The 12612-nt window shown below is 39.3% G+C and overlaps 1 protein-coding gene across 3 annotated transcripts in view; it reads right to left on the minus strand.

The window, feature by feature from the left end:
• Positions 1-12612, minus strand: part of LOC114053116 (ceruloplasmin-like) — a 48894-nt gene that overhangs the window by 19703 nt on the left and 16579 nt on the right. For all 3 annotated transcript variants that reach the window (XR_003570344.1, XM_027876019.1, XM_027876018.1), the window contains exons 7-12: positions 10508-10647; positions 8623-8763; positions 8112-8323; positions 6297-6447; positions 3475-3687; positions 478-682 (exon numbers count right to left, since the gene is read on the minus strand). Coding sequence is in view for 2 of the 3 variants with exons in the window: in XM_027876019.1 (XP_027731820.1) it covers positions 478-682; positions 3475-3687; positions 6297-6447; positions 8112-8323; positions 8623-8763; positions 10508-10647 (1062 nt within the window). In the remaining variant the exon portion in view is untranslated. The remainder of the gene's footprint in view (positions 1-477; positions 683-3474; positions 3688-6296; positions 6448-8111; positions 8324-8622; positions 8764-10507; positions 10648-12612) is intronic.

Genomic DNA, 12612 nt, shown 5'->3' on the forward strand with positions numbered 1-12612 from the left:
GAGAGAGAGAGAGAGAGAGAGAGAGAGAGAGAGGAGAGAGGAGGGAGGAGAGAGGAGAGACAGAGAGAGAGAAACATGAATACAGAGAGAGAGAGAGAGAGAGGGAGAGAGAGAGAGAGGAGAGAGGAGGGAGGAGAGGGGAGAGACAGAGAGAGAGAGAAACAGAGAGAGACAGAGAGAGAGAGAGAAAAGAAAAGACAGAGAGGGAAGGAGAGATATTTACATAACCAAACTTGTGGAGATTTTAAATCAGAGGCAGCTCAAACTGAGTGAAATTGAATGTAGCTTCCTATAGAAGGTAAACTTCTGGTTTTAGTTTTGTCTTTGTACTCCCCCGTGCCTAGCACAGTGTTTTACAAATGTTTGTTGGATTCAGTAGGAATTCATATATACAGGTAACTGAGAGGAAGAAGTATAGGATGGAGAGCATTTGCTTATAGTTAGAGATTGACTTTGTCACCCTCCCCCACCTCGTACTTTTTTCCTTGTAAGTAATGCAGTTCCTTTTCCCACTTCTTACTGGGAGCATAATCCCATTCAACTTCCACAGCTGCAATGTAGTAAACCTTGTTCTTATAATGTGTGTTGTCCTTAAAAGGCTTGTTGCATTGTTTCACTCGGTATTTATTTTTCATGCCACCTGTATAGTGGTCTGTTGCGAGACAAGCGACATCAAATTCCCCTAGGAAGGTAAAGAAGAGAGACATCATTTTGAAGGTTTTGTGATTGGTGAATTTATCAGACTCCCCTTTCCTATCTGAACGCATTCAAAAGGCATAAATAGAATATAAGTGCCAATAAAATGCAGACTCCTTGAAGGCAGAGTTTTTTGGTTTTTCCTTCATATCTCTAGCACCTGGTCCTGTGCCTTATTCATAGTAGGCACTTACTGGGTACTCATTGAATTGAATATATAAATATATATATATATATATATATATATATATATATATATATATATATAATAAGACAACAAGTCCTTTACATTAAACAAACCAACTAACCAAATCCTTCCTAAGGCTCTATGCCACACAACAGTAAATCCCACTGAAAGACAAGAGATCTTTGTCCTTTTCTTTTATTTTTTTTTCCCTCACTTAGGCTAAGGGGTTTATATACATTATGTATCTACACCACTTTTCAGTCTGTCCTTTAAGAGACCTTGTGTTCTCTTAATTCAACGAAAGTTTTAATTTTGATAGAAAGTGAAAAGATGTAGAGAAGTTAAAAGAGAGGGTTAGAAAGGAAATTTACATAGAATAGACTTTAGGAAAGAGAATAGAGAAAAGGGGCAGAGCTAGGTTAAGAAAGAGTGGAGGAAGTCTAGCCAGGAGCAGGGATTTTTACAGCTAGAAGTTTATGGAGACAAAAAAAACGAATTTTAATTTAGACAGTGTAGTCAGTACATTTAAAAGGAAGCAAAGGAAGGAAGATATGGATATCAGAGATGCACAATTATTTTTAGGAGGCTCTAGTGGTGCAAAAAAAAAAAAGAACAAAATCATGGATTTTGAGTTGGAAGAGATTTAGCTGTTCCCTTGTCATCCAACTTCTTCATTTTACAGCAGAGGAAAGTGAGGCCCTAAAAAGTTCAATGACTTGCTCAAAGTCACACAGATACCATGGGAGCATTTGAACTCATGTACAATAATTCCCTGGTTTTTTCCACTATGCTACACTGCCTTCCTAGATAAAGGTTTCTTCCTTTTTCTAGACTCCCACAATTTTATGTGATTTGGGGCTTTATCTGTATGATACCAAATGACCATCATAAGGGAAAAAATAAACAATCAGTAGAACTATTTGGCACCATGTGTGAACCCAGCTTTATATATATGTTTGCTGTTCAAATGAATAAAGCTATTATTGTTATCTTTTGTTATATCAGCTTTATTTCTGCATATATTCCTCTTCTTTCCTCTATCTCCACTCACTAGAGAACCATCCCTTGTGAGAAATAATAAAAAAGAAAGAAGGAAGCAATTTGGCAAAGCTAATACATAAACCAAGTGTGATAATATATGTACTGTTCCACAGCCATAACCTCCCCCCCATATCTGAAAAGAAGGGAAGGGGGTGCATTTTCTCCTCTTTACTTTGGGACCACACATGAAAATTATTACACATCACTTGCTATTTTTTTTCTTTTACAGAATTTAGACAAATGACTAATTTGTGCATATCTACCCACAATGACCTGCTATTGCCCATTCCCTAGTTGAAATTAACCTGGACCTCAGACCTCAGTTCTACTCTTAAGAGGTCAGGGAATAAGCGGTGCTATGTGTTTACAAGTAGGAAAGTGTTTTACAAAGGTGTAATGATAAGGATAATGATACCAGGAGGAAGGAGAATTGAAGCTCTAGTTACTTGGCGGTGTATTAGAAAGGTAAGATTTCATAAGTGGGCACAAACAACAACTTTGTGGTTTGGGGCATGCAGGAGATCTTTACTGACCCCAATTTATTGTTGGACTGTGTCTTGCCAAGGTGTGATAGGAAGATGAAGGAGCATATATGGGGAATAAGGGTTGGAAAGCAGAGGAAAACAATAGCTGGGGAATGAGGCAAAACCAGAAGGGACACAGAAGAAAGTAAAGAAATGATCATTTCGAATGTTTCAAAATTGTTTAATTTCAAAAAATATGGACTCATGGGAGGACACGGATGAAAACAGAGCGGAATGGGCAGGGTGTGGATCAGTAGTCATTGACACTGCTGAAAGCAGTGCCTTCATTGGATAAGATTCTAGATCTAGGTCTGGAAAAGATTTCAGAGGAAATCAAGTCCAACTCATTCATTTGAAGAAACTGAGGCACAGGGATAAAGTCATCTAGATAATGAGGTAAGATTTGAACCCAAACCCTCAGATTCCAAATCCAGTGCTCTTTTGAGTTTATGGACATGGAGACCACAAGAAGGAGAAGGAGTAGAAGAATCATAGGAGCCCCAGAAAATTGTGCCAGCCTATGCAAAATATTACACAAATTACCCCAGAGAGGCAGACTATCAGAACAACAGGATCATCTTCCGTAACACTATCTGTGTCCTTTTGATGTTGTTCACTGTAAAAACATCTCTTCTCAGTCACTACCTGTGAGACTTTGAGCAAGTCACTGAACCTTTCAGGGTCATATTTTCCTTCTCGGTAAAACGAGGGAGTTGGATGATAAGAGGGCTGCTAAAGTTTCTTCCAACTCGAAGTCTATGACCTTACTCTTTTTTCTTTTTCTTCTTCTGCTTCTTTTTGGCACCACTGGAGCCTCCTGAACATAATTGTGCATCCTGGATATCCATCCAATATGTCTCCCCTCCCTTGCTTCCTATTTGCTCTACTGCACAGCCTGCACCATCCAAACTAAAATTTCTTTCTTTTGTCTCCATAACCTTCTGGCTGTAAGAACTTTTGGCCCTGTACAGAGTACCTCCTACTGACTACCCAAGAAGAATTACAGAGTAAAAATTAAATATTCACCTGAGGAATCTGCTGTCATAAAAAGAGTCCAGGAAGTTTGTGGAATCACATTTACAGTGTCTTTCCTCCCTCCTAAAGAGACATAAGTGTTTCCTGAAAAATATATCCCATGCATATCTTCCTCTGTCCCCACACTGAGGACATGCCATGAAATCTTGTCACCTAGGCACATATCAAGTCCTGGTAGATTTCCGAACATGTATCCATTTATGGCTGGAAGAGTTATGGGAAAGGAAAGGGTGTTGATTATTATTTTCACGAATACTTCAAAATATCAAAGGACCAAGATTTCCTTGGGATGAGTCATCTCTCCACGAACACATATCACATACCCCCTACAACTCAGTAGCAATCTTATGACAGTCACCATGGCCGAAAATTTTATCCTATTATCTTGGGGTTCTTATATGTGTTGCAAGTGAGTGAATTTGATTCTACTTCATAGATTTAGAACCTAAAGAGATCTTATGGACTTTCTAGTCTAATTCGCTCGTTTACCTATGAGGATGATATTAAGTGAAAGATGTGGGCTTTCGGTCCAGGCTTTCTGACTCCAGAGCTAGAACTTTTTTTCTTGTAGTATCAGGTCTTGAGGTGACAAATACTTTATCACTGGATCTGTACTGTTAACCCATTTTGATATCCTTTTGAACCTCTCAGGTTCATCTCCATGAAGAGGCCAAAGTAATCTTGCCAAGAGATTATCACTTCTAAGTATTTTCACTTGCAAATCTTAAATGATGAAAAACCATACTCTTCTTCTTATCACCCCTTTCCCTTGAGGGCTTATAATGGCATGATACTTTTACATAACCTATTAGGCCCTAATCAATTAAGTTTTTCCCTCCCTTTGGGGGCAGGCAAAGTTATAACAAGTTCCTCAGAAATCTAATTTCTCATCTTTTTTTTTTTTTTTTTTTTTTTGGTTAGGCAATGGGGTTAAGTGACTTGCCCAGGGTCACATAGCTAGTAAGTGTTATGTGTCTCAGGCCAGATTTGAACTCAGGTCCTCCTGAATCCAGGGCCGGTGCTCTATCTACTATGCCACTTAGCTGCCCCCAAAAGGTCCATTTATTTTTGCAAGGCAATTGGGGTTAAGTGACTTGCCCGGGGTCACACAGCTAGTGTGAAGTATCTGGTCTGAGATCAGATTTGAACTCTGGTCCTCTTGACTTCAGGGCCAGTGCTCTATCCACTGTGCCACCTAGCTGCCCTTGCTCATCTTTAATAAAGCAAACAAAGTAGTATTTATCGGGGATCAGAGTTGGGAAAATCCAAAACCAGAATTATCTGCCATGAAATTTTGCCCCACAAGTCACTAGAAAAATTAAAGATCAGCCAAGGCTTCTGACTTTTTCTTGTATTTTAACCACCAATCTCCACTCCCTTTCTCTGGCTTCCATATTTTTTAAACTTTTTGAAAATTTTAAATTTTACATTTTTAAACTGAATTGAATTCAAATTAAATTGAATTTAAATTGAAAATTTTTAAATTTTAAAATAAATTTTAAATTATTGCAAATAATAGCATAGTTAGTAGTAAATAACCCAGAATTCAAGTCTCTAACTGACTTGAACTTTCACTACTTCAGGATATCCAAAACTTTCTAAAGTCTCAAACTATAGGCAATTGAAAGGAATCTCAAAACATCTGGTCCAGTCTTCCTCCTACATGCAGGTGAATACATACCTCAGACATGGTCATCTATTCTCTTAATAAATTCCCCTAATAAATGATTCCCACACCTTTTTTATCCTTATGCTCAGAAACTCTGTTTACGAGTGATTTCTTTTTTTCTTTTATTTTTTGAGCCAATTATTTTTTCAAGAAATCTAGTCAGTTGTATTTTCAATCTTCTTTCCTCATCCTAATTGAAAAGATGAAAAAAGACGTACCTCAATGTCCCCAACACGACTCAAGTCAATATTATTATTGGGAAAATTGTATTAAAATAAAGTGGGGTGGATTGGGGGAAATCATCATTCCCTTGCTTGAGAAACTTCAGTGACATTCTATTATTCCTATAACACATCTCAAATATCTGTTTGGCATTTAAAGTCCTACACAATCTAACTGCAGCCTGTCTTTCCAAGTTTATTACATATTGCCACACAGTATTACATGAGCCTGAGAACCCTCTTCACCTACTGTATATTCCAGCCCAATTACCGTTCTTAAACTTCTCTAAACTTGAAACTCCTCTTTGACCTATCCCTTTGCCTCTGCTGTCCCCCAATGCCTAACATGCATTCACTTCTCATCTCTGCGTCTTAGAATTCCCAGTTTTCTTCAAGGCTCAGATTATGTGCTGTCTCCCAAGACAAGTCTTTTCCCAACCCACTTTGTTGTTGATGTTTTCTTCATCTCCCTGTAATTATCATTCCTGTTTATATGTTGTATACTCCAAGCAGAACATTACTTCCTTTTGTACGGGAACCATTTTGTCTTTGTTTGGGTACCCCCAGAGAGATGGCATGGTATAGGGGACAGAGTGCTATCCTGAAAGCCATCTCTAGGCAAGTGGTTCAGCCTTCCAATGCCTCAGACAACTCTGCAACGCTATACAGAGAAAATACTGACTTTGCTTAGTGGAGAGAGTGTCCTCACTTTGAATTTCTCCATACCATTGAAACCTCAGGTCCATCCCTAACCCCCAGTGCCTGGTTCATTCCATAGTAGGTGCCCATAAAACGTCACTGGATTAAATTGGATTGTTAAAGTGTCTCTAACCCAATCCCTGAAAACCTTGAAATGTAGACTGCAGAGAGAATGACATTCACTACTTTATTCAATTATCTGATGAAATAAAATTCTCCCTTACAGGACATTTTGTTAGATGCTTGGAAGTCTGGATCATCCTTATTCACTTGGCGGGGGTTTCCTGCAAATTTTCTAATATTTTCATCCAAGTACAGGCTTAGGTTCTCATCATATATTGTAGGTAGCAGGTAGAATTCCCTGTCTACACCTTTCTGTGGATGAAATAAGAAAAGTTAACATGAGACAAGGAGGATCTTTCCCATGTACCCATTGGGTCTTCATGTGAACAAATCAAAGGATGGAATAATCTTGAAAAAAGGACTTTAAGATCCATGATAAATTTGACTGCCTATATTCTCACTGTTATAGGCATTGAATGAAAAAATGAACAGAGAAGATCTCAGAGCTAAAATTTGAAAGAGGTTTTATTATAGAATTAAGATTGGAAGGGTATCTCCTTGAAGGAAGTGATCCTTGACTTCTAAAGGCAAAGATTCTGCTGGCTCCCTGGAGGGACTTTTTCAAGATTTAATCACCATGAATGAGCCTCATGGAGGCTCTACTTCTATTTAAATTGGTTGACTTCATTGGGAATTTATTTCTACTTCCTATGAACACTGATGGAAAGGGAGTTCAAATGGAGTGCAAATGATCCATGCAGGGAATTCCTGGGGTCTGAACACCTTCCAATAATGCAAATAGCAACTCTTCTATGACTTAATAGATAAATTTTAGGGAGTTGGCTGAAGGATGTGGAGGTTAATAATATCTAAAGAAGATAATCTCCAAATTGCTATTTGCATTACATAATGAGAAAAAAATCATATAAAGTTTCATTAATCCAAAATGCAAGATGTCTAGAAAACAACAAAACCCCCACAGATTTTTCAGAGTGATGGTACCCTATCTGCTCAACTTGCTTTCCATAGTACCTCTCATGGCACCATGCACAAATGGGACAAAAATACAAGTTTTTGATGATGAAAGTCATGGTTAGAGTCAGAAAGACCTGGATTCAAATTCTGCTTCTTACACTTACTAGTTGTGTGTGACCTTGGGCAAGTCACTTAGCCTTTGCTTGCCTCAGTTTCCTCAACTGTAAAATGAGAATAATAACACCTACCTCCCAGGGTTATTGTGAGGATAAAATGAGATAGTATTTGTAAAGTGCTTAGCACTTTACATCCTCTTTGTAATATTTGTAAAATGCTTAGCACAATACAAATTATTTCTTCAATACTTCAAAACAATTTCTCCAATCTCTACAATAATTTTGTAATATTTAAATCCTCTTTGTAAATTCTGTAATATTTATAAAGTGCTTAGCACAATGCCTAGCACACAGTAGGCATTATATATATATATATATATATATATATATATATGTTAGCTATTATTTTTAAAAAGTGCTCAGACCATCTGCTCACTTCTGTCTTGGCTACTCTCCTGAATCTCCAGATAGATCAATAGACAGGCAGACAGACAGACAGACAAAGAGGTAGAATGGGACTGACAGACAGGAAGAAAAGAGAGAGACACACACACACACACACAGACCAGGGTCACACTGACATTTTGTATGAAAAACCAATTCTTCCTGATTCTCAGACCACCTCTCCATCCATTCTGCCACACTGCTCTTCTTTCTCAAATACTAATCTTTTAAAATATTTTACATTTTAACATTTTAAACTTTAAATAAAATAATTTCACCTTGAAATACTATATGTACTATGTAAAATGGGAATTTGAACATGCTCACATTTCAAGTAGTCCAAGAGCTCTGTGGCACTTGACAGAGCTCCTTTGGTCAGACCCCTAAGTCAGATAGGCTGAACATACAGGCCTTTCCATTTTTCTGTCCTTGTTACCTTACCAGTCTACCATCTGCATGAAGACTTCCTTTCCTACACACTAGAAGTGGCCCAGTCAGCCCACTGGTGACTTCTTTAACCATGTCCAAGGCAGAGTAGTATAGGCAGGTCAAGCAAACTGGATCGGCAGAAGTCGGACCCACAGTTTCTGGAACAGTCCATTCATAGGTAAAATTTTCCCCGGGTTGTATACTTGAAGAAGGTGGAGGTGTACCTAGGAAGAAACAAATAACTTAGGAGGCCAGGAGCTATGTCAGTAGGAGCAGCCAGGGATTTTTGAAGAATTGAATCTAACATTTTAGATGAAGGGAAATGAGGTCCAGAAAGTGTGACTTACCCAAGGTCATAGAGAGATTAAGTGGCAGAGCCAGGAATCAATCCAAGCTCTTCTCTCTCTCTCTCTCCTGGGCAGTGCTCTTTCCATTTTCCTACCCTGCCTGATCTACTGAACTGCTCAATTCAATTCAATAGACCTTTGTCAAGTGGCTGCTATGTATGCCACAGCTTACTCACTTCCACTGAGGGTCATGTAGCGTGATCCTTCATTGCTCTTGGAGAACCTCACGCAGTGAGGCTGAATGCTGACGGGATAGCTAGCTCTGTTGAGGATAGTGACCAAGATGGTGTCTCCCACTTCTGTTTTAATGACAGGGCCTAGAGGCAAGCAGAAAGTGAGTTCTTAATATACAATTCTTTTAAAATGTGAACAGAAAGGTTATGTTGCCTGACGATGACTGATTTTGTAGACAATTAATCAACAAGCACTTATTAAGATCTTCAACATGTCTGGCACTAGAGATACAAATTACTGTTTAGCTGTTTCACTCATGTCTCACTCTTTGTGACCCCATTTGGGGTTTTCCTGGCAGAGATACTGGAGTGGCTTGCCATTTCTTTCTCTAGCTCATTATACAGATGAGGAAACTGAGTCAAACAGGATTAGGTGACTTTCCATGGGTCACACAGCTTGTTAAGTGTCTGAGACAGGAATTGAACTCAGGTCTTCCCAACTCCAGACCTAGAGCTTTATCCACTGCACCACCTAACTACCTTGGGTCTGCAAGTACAGAGAATGAAATAATTCCAACTCACTGACATTCCAATGTGGGGAGACAAGGATAATGGCACTCTGATCCTGAAATGTGCTCAGGTACGAATGAATGAATGAATGAGCATTTGCTAAGTGCCAAGCACTGAAATAAGTGCTAAGGGATAAGATATACAGAGACAATCCCCTGCCTTCAAGGAGCTTACATTTTAGTAAGGAAAGACAAGGGTAGTCATGGTCAAGGAAGAGAGTTTTGGGCCATGGAGTTACAGAAATGGTGAGTGGATTTATGTAATGTTCCCTTTCCCAAAGTCATAGCATTGTTGATTTGATTACTATGCTCAGAGCAAGAGATGGAAAACAGGTGATTTGAGAGGATGAGAGAACCTCGGGATCCCAGGAGATTCGGTTAGTTTCATCAGAGGATATCAGAACCACACATAGAACCGGAGATCCAAATCTCGAAGGGACCTTAGAGTTCATCTAATCCAATGCTCACCATTTACAGAAAAGGAAACTGAGGCCCAGAGAAATGAAGTGACTAGCCCAAGGTCACAAAGCGAGTAAATGGAAGAAGCAGGACTGGGATCCAGGTCTTTTGACTGCAAATCTAGCGCTGTAACGTGCTATTTCTTTATTCATCTTAATATAATTCTTGAAATTTTAATAAATTTGCATTATTGGATGACACAGAGTTTCTTGTTACTGATCTTGATATGTGAATTTGCTGTGTCATTGTGACTATGTAGGATTTATATACATATATGTATATATATACACGCCTACATGTATATGTATCTATACATATGTGTGTATGTATAGCTATATCCATATTGATGTGTGTGTGTATATATGTTTATCTATATCGACATAAATCTTGTATGCATGCAAGAGTGTGCTGAAATCAGTTCAAACCAGCTCCTGAGGACCGCTTGTCAAGTTTTCAATTTGAGCATTTATGACTTGGAAATCAGCAATCACTACAAATCAAGGCTTGACTTACTATTTTGTTGACTGTAGGCATAAGAAAGTGATGGAGTATGTATTCATATGGCAGATTAAACTGAAAGTGTGTCATGCACACTTCAATTTTTTTCAATTTTGAGAAGCAGTATGGTCTGGTGGATAGAGAGCTGGTCTTGGAGTTAGGAATACATGAGTTCAAGACTTGCCTCTGACAAATTCTGGCTGTGTGACCCTGGGCAAGTCCCTTGACCACTCAGTGTTGTTGCTGAAAAGTTACCAATTTTTTTTTTTGACACAGGGATTTTCCTCAATAGACATTCCTGATATCAATGAAATTACAAGTTTGTACCACCCGCCCAAACCCTCAAAATCCCCCAATTTTACCCATAATTCCAAGATGTCTTTCTTCAGGAAGTCTTGCTTTCTTTGTTAGGAATGAATCATCTGTATATGCTCGGTATTGCAACTTCACATAAGTTCCTCCAATTCTGTTGGGACCTCGAATAAAATAAGGTGCTGATTCACTGTGTGAAGATAGTGGAAAATGACAATTTCAAACTGCAGAATCAGAAGAAGATTTAAGAAATGCAAATCTGTCCCAATTCCTTTCTGCAAATTTAGCCTTAGTTTGCAAATTATCTCAGATTTTAAAAAATGCCAAGTCTGTTTTTCCTAGATAATTAGCCAACTTTTATTTTTAATTTACTGTGTGCAGAGATGTTACTGTATGAGTTTTAAAAGATTTTCAGTCTCCTCATCTATAAAATGAGGGAGATGTATTAGGTTATCTCCAAGGGCTCTAAATGCTGTACCATTATCTGATTTTATACTCCAGGGCACTTTCGTAATCTGAAAATGAATGAATTAATGATGAATAAATGAAAATCCATTTGTTAAGCATTCATTATGTGCCAGGTGCTGTGCTAAGCGCTAGGAACATAAATAGAAAAATTGAAACAGACCCATCCCCTCTCAGGGAGCTCACATTCTAAGTAAGAGAGAGAAAATGGTAGATAGAAAGGCTTGGATGTCTTGAGCATGCCATAGCAGGGTGACTGGCAAGACCCAAGGATCCTTAGGTTACATTAATAGATTACATTATGGAGCCTGGGATTTGGAGGTCATAGAAAAAAAGAGGGAAGGGAAGGCTTGGTGGTGCTCTGTCTCATCAGATGTAATCAAGTTGGTAACTTTCATCTCATCCAAGCTCTATAGGTAACTGAGTTACCCAGCTGGGGTCTAGACAGTCATGGCTGAGGTGGTGAGGGATGTCAGGAAGAGGCTGCCCCCACAGGTGGAAATCATCAAAAATCATCAAAACCCATTAAAATACCTCTGGGTTGACAATATGAGGGATCTTAGGAACCTGGGAAGGGCAACTAGAAAGGACATCAGAGAGCATCTAGAGCAATCCTCTCATTGTATGGATGAGGAAAATGATCCTCAGAGAGGTGGAGTGATTAGGTCAGGGTCACAAAAGTAGTGTGGAATAAGTGCCTACGTTACTTTTATCCTATGCAATTTGGGCTTCTGGATGTGGAGCCAAGATGGCAGAGTAAGGAAGCACTCAGCTTGAGCTCTCTCAACATTTCCCTCCAAGTAACTTTAAAATAGTACCTCAAATCAAATTCTGGAATGGCAGAGCCAACAAAATTCAGAGTGAAATATTCTTCCAGCTCAAGACAATGTAGGAGGTCAGAAAGAGATCTGTGACGCAGAAGAGGAGACTAGTCCAGAGCTTCTATGGGTGAAACACCAGCGGTGGGACTGGTGGTGGCAACAGAAGCAGCAGCACCTTTGGGAGCTCTCAAGCCAGAGATGGTAAGGGGATCTGGCAGTTGGTCAGAAAGAGATTATAGGGTACCCCTGTGCTAGCACTGGAAATGGGACCAGATGCCATTTGGCAGCTCTATTGCCTATACCCACTTCTGGGTCAAATTCAAGGGCAGAGAGAATTACTTTTGGTTGAAGGAAGCCCTGAAGGGCAGTAACACTTTCAGCCCCAAGGGATCAGAGACCCTTGTTTCCTGTAGTGAGGAGGGGGCCTGAGGAGCAGTATTGACTGCAATACCAAGAGACTGGGGCCCTTCCTGGGTAAGGACCAGAGTACAGACCAATACCTCTCCCCCGATCACACCACCTTGGAAGCACTAAAAATTCCAACCCCCTCCCTCCCCCAACTGAATACAACAGTGCAGAAAAAGTCTGAAACTTGGGACAGACCCTTCCTCCCAGCCCTCCTCTCCTCCCCCCGCCGCCTCTTCAACATTAACATAAAGTTTTAAATCAAGAAATAAGGTGGAAAAATGAGCAAACAACAATAAAAAGGACTTGACTGTAAAAAGCTACTATGGTGACAGGGAAAATCAAGACACAAACTCAAAAGAAGAAAATGAACTCGAAACATCTACAATCAAAGCATCCAAGAAAAATTTGAATTGGACACAAGCCCAACAAGAATTCCTAAAAGAGCTAAAAAATGATTTTCA

The sequence above is a fragment of the Vombatus ursinus genome, unplaced genomic scaffold, assembly GCF_900497805.2.
Source record: "Vombatus ursinus unplaced genomic scaffold, bare-nosed wombat genome assembly UNPS02014810.1, whole genome shotgun sequence".
NCBI lineage: Eukaryota > Metazoa > Chordata > Mammalia > Diprotodontia > Vombatidae > Vombatus > Vombatus ursinus.